Raw genomic sequence first — 12,472 nt, 5'->3', positions numbered from 1 at the left:
TAAGCTATATCAAAATAAATGAATATGTAGAAGCAAACGATCAAAATCACGATGTATCTATCGTTTAAAAATAGATATAATCGCGATAGGGATATGTTCACAGAAGTATACTAATGGCGTGGATACCTATATATCAGAATAGATATAGCATTAAAATAAAACTAGCCAAGGAACAGTAAAATTGAAATTATAATATTTATAATATTAATTAAACGATTAAACGTATCTTGAAATTTTATTCTACTTTAACTTTTATTATACTTTAATTAAATTTGTATTATTCTCGGTGCTTCTTAATATTCTTTAAATTCAATGTAAAATATGTTTCAACAAATTTTTAATAAATTAAAATTTAATCAAAATTATTTTCTAATACACCGAACGTCAGCCTTTGGCCCGGTAGTGCGTACGTTGTATAATATAAAATATACGAACGTTCGCAATACCGATTTCCGGATCTCACCACAAGGAGGTAGCTGCGTATGGAGATCCATATAAAAATTGTTTAAAAAACATATAAAATATTATATAATAAAAGTTCTCGATATAATAGAGCATAGAAACTTATAATAAGACTAGTATAGAAGACACGAAGTCGTATAACACAATAGATAGTTCGTTAGAATTAATATAGAATTTGTTATATTAATTGAAATGAAATAAAAATATCTTAAAGATAAACTTATTTGTGTACACTTACATATGAAGAGCAGGAGGAAGTATAACTGCTATCAAATGTGTAGGCGTCCAAACGAAATGATGAATATTATATTGGCCAATATGACGAATAATAACCTGAAAATATTCAAAGTATTATTAATATAGAATAATATTGCGTATCTATATGTATAAATATGTGTATATACGAGATTACATATAATTTATATATGTGATTTACATCTTAAATTTTCTTAAAGTCTATACATTGTACGTATAGGACGAAGAGTAATAGAAACTACAGGATAATTGCTATTACTTATTTTCAAGATTAATTAAATACGATGAATTCAAAAAGATTATTAATAGAGAAAAAGATTAAGTAAATTTATATATATGAATCTGTTCACACATGTGTAAATGTAAGTCGAGTATTCAACATATAATGGAGTATATTGAAGTCTAATATGATATAAAATAAAATTAATAAATCATAAATGATTAAATCAAGCTTATAAAATATTATATATAATATAAATGAGAAATTATACGAACCAAAATTAATAAAGCAGGAACGAGTCTGAACACGTCTGGACTGCTGCTGGTACAAACAAGAACTGCGAAGAGATGAACTAGGAAGGTCGTCCTCTAGATCGTCCTTAGATTGTTTACACGTGTTATTGTCTATACTGCCTAAATACTACGTACAGAGCAAGCGTATACAAAAACATGTATACAAATATACATATAGTAGAATATTATCACGTACGAATGTTTTTTCTTTTGTTGCTTGCCGGAGACTCATTTCTAAGAATTATTTGGCAATTGGTGGGGGTACTTTAAAGCTATTATTTATATGCTATCTTTTGCTCTTTGTTTAGGAGTTCATTATATGTATTCCAATACAGATTTTTAATTTTAAAATATGCGCATATAATCGTGAAAATAAATAGAATAGAAAATATAATATTTAATCTGAAAAGCGTCAATAAAAATAAATAAGAGTAAATGAAAATAATGAAGAACAACAAAAAAGAATAAAAAAGACATTGAAAATATAAATTAATTTTTCACATAACAATAATCAGAATACCTTGGACAATTCCATTTAACAAGTGTCTATTCTAATTAAAGAACAAGATCATGACCTATCACTTGTCTTCCGTTTGTCTTCTTGTTCATTTTTTACTACATCCATATTGATATGTCGAGGTAAATCGTAACTATATAGCCGAAGTTACGAACAATGCATGAGGTAGATCACATGCTTTTCTGACGAAATCGGGTATATAGATATCCGATTACAATACTGGCATCTCCGGCAAATATAAAGAAAAAAGTGCTTACTAATCGCACCATTAATTAATGGAACCGATGAAACAAGAAGACCCTATCCTGAGCTAATATAAATAAGCATGCTAAAATAGATATAAATAATAAAAACACATAAACGATTAAAAATGTACCACTCGCGAATAAATCCAAAAGAGGAATTATTCACGGTCATGCTCGTCAATAATTTATTTAAAAAATTACAACCAGTAACCCGTGCTGATATGAACTTTTCATTCTCAGCATGATGGGCACTGGAGGGACTTAAAATTTTTCACTCACTATTTAAGAAGTTCTGCGATGGCTCCAAAACACTCGTACTCCATGTAACTCCACATTGAAGAAGGATGATTTGTAGCAAGTTGAAAATGAAATCAGTTGATATCCAAGTAAGTTGAAAATGAAGTAGTTCAACATCGTTGTAAACTGGTAAGACACTATCGTAATCGTAATCTGTAAAAAAAATTGTAAACGAAATTTAATAAAATTTGCAATAGATTAACTGTGCTATTATTAGATATCAAATTTATAAATTAACTTACCAATATTATTTCTTAGAAGAAGCGTATTAATTTCTCGATTATCTTCAATGATGCACTGACTCTAATACGCGAATTTATTTTAATACACTTTCATTTAATCAACTAATTTAAATATAGAAATAAATAGTAACGACGAGAGCAAACACTGACTCTAATACTTTGTAAAAGTGTAATAATAAAAATGTAATAAACTCTGTCATAATATATAATAATTCTAAAATAAAATAACAGCTGCAGGAGTAAATTCGATGACGTATAACCTGAAAAGTATACGAATTTCTATATCATCCTATGAAATAATATAATTCTGTAATATTAAACTAAATAAAAAAAAGTTTTATAATAAAATGCGTAATTAAAACCAAATTAATCAGTACGTTTGTCCGTACTCGTCGAAATGTTATATAGGAATAAATATCTCTCTCGCCTTGAGAGAGAGAGTTCGAACACACGACTGTTTTTGTTTTGATTTCGTTCGGGAAATTTCTTACAAAGAAACAACTAATGTTTCTCCATGTCGTATGTTACCTATCTCTCTCTATTAAGCCTCGATATATGTATTAAAAAGAGATAAACTTACATGTCGTATCGAAGAGATGTAAACACTGGTATATTCGACGCTCTGTATGTAGAAATTCTTAGAAATCTGAAAAAAGTAAGATCATATTACTATAGAAAGAGATTAAAAGTGTATGTAATTGTGTAGGGAATATAAGGATATGTATGTGTATGTGTGTATGTGTATATGTGTATGTATCCTATACCCTTCTGTGTGTGTGTGTGTGTGTGTGTGTGTGTGTGTGTGTGTGTGTATGATCATATATGAAAATCGAATTTAATACAAAATATCAATCGATCACAACTATTAACGCAATATTATTGATCAGAATATCATTAAAAAGTAAGAGAAGTATCGATATTGTGAAAATAAAACAGGAAAATTGAAGAAAAAGTACGACACAAAAGCTTCCCGGGAGATCTCCGAGAAGCTGATTTTATTTTCGTGAATATCTTTTAAACGCGATGATGCTCAGATTTGCCGACGCGGCCTCGTAAAAATCGTGCGTTTGGCTATCGATTGATATATAGGAAAACGATGTATGTTAGAAAAAATTTATTAATTACCTGTAATTATGCGGAGCGACGAAACACCGTGTGCACTTGTCACCGCGTCCAAAATGGCGACTAGACGACTGGCAAGGAAGGAAAGTAGATCCTGTGACGTCATCCCAGGTACAAGGCGGGTCAAATCAAATATTATATTTTTCAATTAAAAATAATAAAAAATATAATAGAAGTGCTTAAATTATACGATATGGATGACAAATATAATTAATTCGAATTTTAAACATAGACAATAATTTTCTAATGAAATAATTAAATTTTCTAACGATATAGAAACATTAAATAGATACGCACTTGTATCACAAGTACCTATATTATTTCTATGCTTTATATATTACGCGCGAAATAATGAGCAATTTTTAAATCGAAATAATTGTATGATTTGATATATTTACACGTATATATATCTAATATATATGAGTTATATATATATATCTTGTAAGTAAATGAAAAAAATAATACTTCTTCGGATTTTTATTTACACATATCGAATAATTACGATCGAAGTAATATATATAATGTGTCGATAACAATTGTAAATAATCGAGAATGTTCGACTATCGAAAAGAAAAGAAAGAAAGAAAAAACGATACATATATACATAAATATATAAAGAACTAGTACATTTTAATGTATATAGGTGACGAGAATTAAGAAATGACCAGGAAAAGTATGCATTATTTTTGGGCAGTACTAACCTATATGAATTCCAAGAACTGAACTGGCTTACTGACATATATTATTTCTTGGAAAGTACTTTGTATTCGAAGTGAAAGTACACAAAAAAAAAGAAAGAAACAATACATATATTTTTACACACAGACAGTACACACATGCAAATGAACGTCAAGCTCGGTACAACGCACTGACACATTCGTAATAATCGTATCTTTACATATGCACATATATACGTATATTAACACACTAACTCTTCGAAAAATTCGAGCATTCCATCGCATTATATAGAATCCCGGATTATGTTTTTTCATCCTTCACAATTACTCAGGAAATGACAAAGAAAGAAGTTGATTTTCCGGCAGTACTCGTTGATCCTTCAAACGACGAACATCCTCTTAATACCGGCGCACCAAAAACGATACACTGATTCTAATTCGATACTCTGCTATTCTATCTCGTGAAATTCTTGAAAATCTGAAAAAAATAAGATCTCGTATTAATACAGGATAAAATTAAAAGTGGTGTGTGTGTGTGTATGAATATATATGAAAATGAAATATAATACGAAATGTCGATCGATCATAATTATAAACACAAAGTTATTGATCAGAGCATTGTTAAAAAACGAGAGAAAGTTCGATATTGTAAAAATCAAGTTGGAAAATTGGAAAAATAGTACGACGCTATAGCTCACTAGGGGATCAACTAGACCGATTTTATTTTCGCGAATATCTTTTAAACGCGATGATGTTCTGAATTGTGAACGCGGCCTCTTACAAATCACGCAATTAACTATCGAATGGTGTATAGTAATTACGTGTTCGTTAGAAAAAATCTGCTAATTACCTATAATTAACGAGGGCGACAGAGAAACGTCTTTCATTGGTACGAACTGAAACAGTAATGGCGTCATCTACACCGTGAATATAGTTATACGATTCGCGCGGCGCTTATACCTACATTACCTTCGAAATATTATGCATTAATAAATATATTAATTTTTCTTAACATTTTATGGGAAAATAACACAGAATATAATATTAATAGCTAACAAATTATTGAAAATCGTTATTAGTTTTCTCTTACTATTATCCATTAAATTATCTGAAATTCCCGCCACAGTATATAAATTCCCGCGTAAATTACTTCCTAGGTTTCTTCTTTCTTCTACTAAGGGAGTCAAACAGAAACTGATTAATAAATCGAATAATGAAAGAATGAAAGAATGAAAGAATTTATCTTTTTCTATGATCAATCTCTCTTATAAATATTTGAAAAGGACAATATTTTATTATACTTGCCTATAGATTGTTCTACAAATATTAATTAATAAATAATTCCTATGTGTTAGTATTCATTATGGACTCGGTGGTAGTCAAAGTTCGAATAGCTTTGGAAGAAGAAAAGGACGCTGCAACGTAGAAGTAATTGATCGGAATAAAGTAAGAAAAAACAAAGATTAAGTCTAGATTTCCGAACATTATTGATATATATAAATTTTGAAAAGCATTAGGATATTGACCAATATCATTTTTTTGCAAAAATATTTCTTTTTCATCGCAAAATATGCGAACAAAAATACTCTCTCGTAGCTGTCACACAGATGCTGCACACATTCACACGAATCCATGAAATCGAGTATAAAAACATCGGCTCCAATCTGTGAAACTACTGACCTGTGTAAATTAATTCGCTTCATTCATTATTTCTTAGAAAAATTCGTACTTTCAATACAAAGCACAAAGAAATACTTTTTCATTGGCTTGTACACATTTACTGCATAACTATATAAGAATATCAATTTAGTTTTCTTTTGTATTCCGACGGAAACCATCGAAAATCTACCTTTCTAGAAATTAATACTTTCGATAATTTTACAATTATTCAAACAGTTTTTATTATACACAGAATACAAAAAATTAATATTTAAACAATAGTACATTCGTTTAACATTACAAAGATCGTAACGCGAGAGAAACTTAAAATAATTTTAATAAAAAATTTCAATACTTTGAAATTTTCGTTTCAGGATTCTTAGCTACGTGTGACGTTAACACAACCAAATTTGATTAACTTTTACAATTACTGAAACAGTCTTTCTTTGTACACCGACGAATGAACATCGAAGTTCTGACAGGATGTCTTTTCTGCAAGTATCAACGAAGAATTAAAGTAAATATATTTCTCTATCACATATTTCTTGAATAATTTATACAGTTTCTTATTATAACAGTAATACTGATTATTTCGTTTGTATTTTTGTTTCAGAACATCGTAACAATCGTGCGTGTAGCAATGAAGTAATCGAGTGTTTGTGTCGTTAAAATAAAAATATCGAGAAGTAGCAGGAGTGTTTGTTCATACGCGTTTCGCGATTTAAACGATAAGTATTTTTACATGGACTGCGCGCAATGCAGTTGTAGAGTCAGTGTTTGTTCGTGTAGTTTTTGAGTTTTTGAATTGCACAGACTGAACTTATAAAGGATAGTAAAGTTTCGCGAAATAAATTCAGTGATCATTCGTTAATAAATAATGTGATTGGTTGTAATTAATAAGTAAAACAGCATTAAGTGACTATGAGTAAATTTTTTCGAAGATGTACTTCTGAGGATTCTATTACTTTCAATTTAGCAACGTTACTGATTTCTTCTGTAAGAAATTTTATTTATCTTTTCGTTTTCGTATACATTTAAAGCGATTACGTTAATGTTGTTTCTAACGTCCTGCGTAGTTTTCTCAATGTTTAGACTTAGAAAACTGAAAAATATTAAATCGAAATTAGAAAATTAATTGCGTGTGTATGTATACGTGTGCTGAATGTATAGATATCCGTATGTATATGTACATGTGTCCTTACGTCTATATATATGTGTGAAGATCGTATATAACCCGAATTACCATCGAACGCGATTAGTTAATGAAAGATTATTAATTAGAGTATTGTTAATAGACGAGAAAAGTATTGATATCGACAAAATAAAAAGAGAAAATTCGAAATAAAAAGTATTCTCAGAAGATGCAAACATTTCAATTTTATTTTGACGGATATGTTTTAAATAAGATGATAATACGATTTAGTAACGTTAATGAGTGGAAATCGTGTTTTCGGCATTCTATTGGTGTATAAAATAAATGCGTACGTTAGAAAAAATATACTAATTATCTGTAATTAACGTGACAACGAAGCTTCGTTACGATCTTTAGTAGCACATACGAATTTGAAAGAAGGTGATTGGTTACGTCGAAATGGGCACTTCACACGCATGCGCAGTACGTCATCTTGCGTATATTGCGATATATATATATATATGTGTGTATGTGTATGATAATGTATCAATTTTTATTCATAATTAAAAAGTAGTACTCCATATAAAATCTATGAACTAAAAAGCCATTAGAAGTTTTACTAATCGATAACATGAAATTAGAGAAGTATATTCTTGCTTATTACTTCAAATAGATTCTTGTTTCACACATCACACGCCACACACACACACACACACATTAGCTTGTGTCACACGTACGTAGATTTTCTTTTCACTACGTGAGTCAAAAGTATATAAAAAATAATTACATACAGAGAATAAATAAATAATATTTCAATCTTGAAATGTATTAGATCTTATTAAATAAATAGTTGCCAAAATATTTTTGTTAAACGTATGTAAAAATAAAAAATTTTAGAAATCAAAAAATAGTGATGAAATTGAGTCACTGAAACTTTGACATTCAAGAACTGAGCTAACAATCAGATATTACACAATGTAGGATCGTTAATTTTTACAAGACAGATAGTGCGAACTCAATAAATATTTCGTAAGAGAAATGAAACGTGCGATTTCTAGATAGACTTCTCATATTCGATTGACGTTACGTGCATTACTTCTTTTGCATCTGGTTAAAACAATTCATTATAATAATAAAGTGATAATAATATTATTCAGGAGAAACTCATAGATATATTTACGTCGCGTTGCTATTCTTTATCCTTTGTTTCTTTGGTCTTATTGTTTTTAGGTTAACAAAGCCATAGTTAAGACTTAATTTCGATCGTCTTCGTCATACGTCAAAACATATTGAAAACAGGCTTTTACTTGTGTGAAAATTACTCTTGAAACTTATTTTTAACAATCAAAAAAAAGAACAGTTTTCATAAGTCTGAACAGATAATCTTGTGTACAAAATGTTTATCTTTCGAATGAGCTTTTCATCGCTAAAATAAGAAAAAAAATTGCAATCATGAAAATTCATAGTATAAATCCTTACAAAGGCATAGGAAGAAAAGCCTTTTAAACGAATCATGTTCCGCGCGTTCTGCGCGTGAACGCAATTACGTATATGCGCATTCGCAGCGAACGTCAGGTGATAGCGCGAGTGGCTCTGTGATTCAAAGAGGTTAAGGGTCTATTTGGAAAGAAATGGCAGCGATAAAGGGCCTCGCTAGAAACATCCCTTATTTAAAACAACAATTCGCGGCCCTTTTAGGAAATACCAGTACCAGCGTGAAGTTCATATGCGTCGTAGTTCTGTTCTCGTACTGCCTTTCTTTTTCCCCAGAAGCAGTGCGCGCTCTTAGCGTGACACCAGGTTATTTGATACCACCAGCATTTTGGATCTGGACGGCCTTCACTTTTTGTTTTCTTGAAATACACTTTTGGGAAGTATGTGCTGACGTTGTGACTGTTGGTCTTTGTGGGAAATTGATAGAACCTCTTTGGGGTGCTATGGAGATGATGACCTTTTTTGCGGTTGTTAACTTTGGAGTAGCAGTACTCTCAGCGCTGTTTTATTTATTTCTTTACATGTGCACCAATGATACTGATTTGTTATTCGATATACACATTCATGGCCTGACAGGATATATCGCAGGTATTTAACAATTAGTATTAAAGGATAAAAGATATTAAAAATAAGTATGCAAGAACAATTGTACCTCATTTATGTATATCTTTTAGGTGTCGCTGTTGCAGTAAAACAGATTATGCCAGATCATATTTTAATAAAGACACCGATTGGAAAAATTACTAATAGGAATATACCATTAATGGTTTGGATAGTTGGACTATCGCTTTGGATAATAGGATTATTGGAAGGTACACATCCAACTATGTTTCTAAGTGGATTATTAGTTTCCTGGACTTATCTTAGATTTTATCAAAGACATAATAATGGAACTAGAGGAGATATGGCTGATAATTTTACGTTTGCAAGGTGATCATTTAAAAGAAAATTTATCAGTATATTAATTCCTGTTCTGTTCTAATCTATATTATGATCATAATCTATTACAGTTTTTTCCCAAATGTATTACAACCTCCAATAGCAGTAGTAAGCAATACTGTACATGGTTTCTTTGTACGCATTGGACTCTGTCGAAAAGTAGTTAGAAGATTTGATATGTCAAATGCACCACCTGGTTTGGTAATTAACCTTCCTGGAATTGATCCCCATGATAGTGAAAGACGCAGGTTTGTATATAGCTTACTTGTGTCATATAAAAATGAGAAAAGATAAAATGTTGAAAGATAATAGAAGTCTATTCTCTATTTCGAATAATTGTATTTATTTATTAATCAAAATAATAAAACTTTTATTACTTTTCAGACAAATAGCACTTAAAGCACTGAGTGAAAGATTAAGCAAAGATCATACAAAACCATGGCAACAAGATCGAACTAAGAAACATTCTCCTATACCACCTGCGATTTCTATACCAATTCCAGAATCTTCTACACCAAAACCACTTGCATCTCCTCTTATTCCACAAGTTAATGTCAATATACACAATCATCCTTCTACTAATACGTGATTACTTGATGCAGACTGATTTCAATAGGTTTATGTGTAAATACATTAAGAAACTTCTAAAGAAAATGTTCCTAAAAATGGGTTTTATAATATGGCAATATACAATTAGTAACGAAATTCTATATATGTATTTTTCGTTAAAAATATATTTATATATTTATGTATATAATGCAACTGTTTCTATATTTGGTCATACTATGAAACAGAATCATTCAAAACAATGGAAAAGTTACACACGTACACGTAAAACATACGTTATGAAACATAATGTCATAAACATTTTATTTTTACATTGTAAAATATTATCAAATGCAACACATGTAATATAAATTTATGAACAAAAACTTATAAATACTTTCAAATATTCGTAATCATAGATATAAATTAATTTAGGAAAATCATTAATTCATTTTATATGTTGCTTCAAAACAATAGAATTTACTTTTACTTATCATAAAGATAAAAAATAAAATAGCAACTATATTATAAAAAAAATTAATATTTTTTTAAGTTTAATAATACGAAAAGAAATGACCGAATAATTATTATTACAAAAAAATATGTTAATAACAATATACTTTACTTTTTACACTTAAGCAATATATATATAGCAAATTATATATTTGATAGAAATCAATAAAACTTAAGGTATATATAATGTTGTTAGATATAATGCCATATTATATATATTAAAACATAATGATCTTTAGAAGATTCTTAAGAAATAGGAAGTATTAGATTTATCTCCATAAAACTTGTGATGCTGTTTTCCAACAGAAACCATGTTCTTCATTGCTAAAGATTATGGAATCTATTCACATAATCAGCAATTGTTGATAAATAATACAATAATTTAAATGTTTTGCGAGGAAATAACCTCGTAGCTTTATAATGCTGTTCCGTCTAAAGTTTAATAGTAAACCACTGGAAGATTGATAAGTGATGAAAATGAGAAATGGCTTCCAGTACAACAGTCGGGCATTTCCATTAGGTACACCTTCAAACGTAAAAACAGATACAAATCTTTTTAATGGTAAACTTTTTACAACCACAATTGTGAAAATATTTTGAACAAAGTAGACTGGCAATACAAAGAACATATACACATTGAAATCAGTAGCATAGTTTTCGAGTAAATATCTTGTATAATTTACAGCTCATTCATGATATATTGGGTGTCTCAATTAAGTTGAATATTTAAATTATTTCTCCTGCTGTTGAAACCAAGAAAAAATAATTAATAGGAATTTATATGGTTTGCATATTAACAACTGTTTTTTATAATGTGACGTAGTCAACATTTAGATGAATTAAAAATGACCTTAAGTAAAAAAAAATTCATAAAAATTGGTTAATATGCAAAAAAACGACAATGACCTTGCAATGGCATTTAAAATGATATTGGGAAAATATTTTTTGTCATCATTAGGTGCATGCCCTAGATCCATATAAATTCATCTTAGTCATTTTTTCTTACTTTCTATATTGGTAGAAATAATTTTGATGTTCAATTTAATTAAGACACACTATATACTTGTGATCAAATTAACATGCATAAGTATATTATGATAGTTTCTTTTTTATATTATCTCTTCACTGATATAATATCATTAGATTCTTTTTTGCAACTATTATTTTTGATATTAGAATGTATGTTGAAATTCATATCTTGATAATGAAAACCTTGAAAAATTAATTGAGATATCAAGTAAATTTAATTATTATTAGAATTGTATTTGATTCACAATCATTGTATTAATGTGTTACTGCACATGCATGTATTACATACATTCCAAATTTTTGTATGTTTAAATGAAATGGGATACTTCTACATTGTTTAGTATCAAATGAAGCTAATACTGCAATAGTTATTACAGATAAAATAACTACTTTAAAAAAATGTATAAACAGATTATGAAGATAGAACAGTTATGATGTAATTTAAAAAAAGGGAAAAACTATCTTGATGGACTGATGTAAATAAATCGAATGAGTTGTAAATACATAAAATAGGACATGTAATGAGAAGGGAACAAAACATTGAAAAGAAGCAGTGGTTATGCATACAATAGTGTGATAGAATATGGTTCAAAACTATTTTTATGTATGATATGAAAACATTCTGTCAATGTATGAGTGTTTGTTATAATTTTAGCCTTTCACATAATTTTCACAACACATTTTTTAAGTACTTCTATTTTAAAAGATCTTTAGTCAATTAATATTTATTATTGAAGGTATAGCTACTGTTGAAATATGAAAGGCTAAAATTATATGTATGAATGAACATTTGTTAAAGTCGTTGGATATATTTTAAGAAAGTAATGTAA

At 29.0% G+C, this 12,472-nt stretch overlaps 1 protein-coding gene across 1 annotated transcript; it reads left to right on the top strand.

Moving 5' to 3' along the window:
• The first annotated feature begins 8,692 nt into the window (after positions 1-8,692).
• On the top strand, positions 8,693-12,469 carry LOC127065382 (transmembrane protein 115). Its single transcript, XM_050997653.1, has 4 exons — positions 8,693-9,203; positions 9,290-9,545; positions 9,626-9,802; positions 9,939-12,469. Exons 1-4 carry the CDS (start codon positions 8,753-8,755, stop codon positions 10,141-10,143), a joined length of 1,089 nt encoding a protein of 362 aa, XP_050853610.1. The 5' UTR covers positions 8,693-8,752; the 3' UTR covers positions 10,144-12,469.
• The last annotated feature ends 3 nt before the right edge of the window (positions 12,470-12,472 follow it).

Source organism: Vespula vulgaris, chromosome 7 (genome assembly GCF_905475345.1).
Source record: "Vespula vulgaris chromosome 7, iyVesVulg1.1, whole genome shotgun sequence".
In the NCBI taxonomy this organism is placed as follows: Eukaryota; Metazoa; Arthropoda; class Insecta; order Hymenoptera; family Vespidae; genus Vespula; species Vespula vulgaris.
Note: the sequence above shows the minus strand (reverse complement) of the source record. Positions and strands in the feature narration are given on the sequence as shown.

Coding starts and splice junctions, on each gene's coding strand:
- LOC127065382 (XM_050997653.1), top strand. CDS start 8,753: ATGGCAGCGATAAAGGGCCTCGCTAGAAACATCCCTTATTTAAAACAA. Junction 9,204..9,289: donor CCTGACAGGATATATCGCAG/GTATTTAACAAT, acceptor TATATCTTTTAG/GTGTCGCTGTTGCAGTAAAA. Junction 9,803..9,938: donor CATGATAGTGAAAGACGCAG/GTTTGTATATAG, acceptor ATTACTTTTCAG/ACAAATAGCACTTAAAGCAC.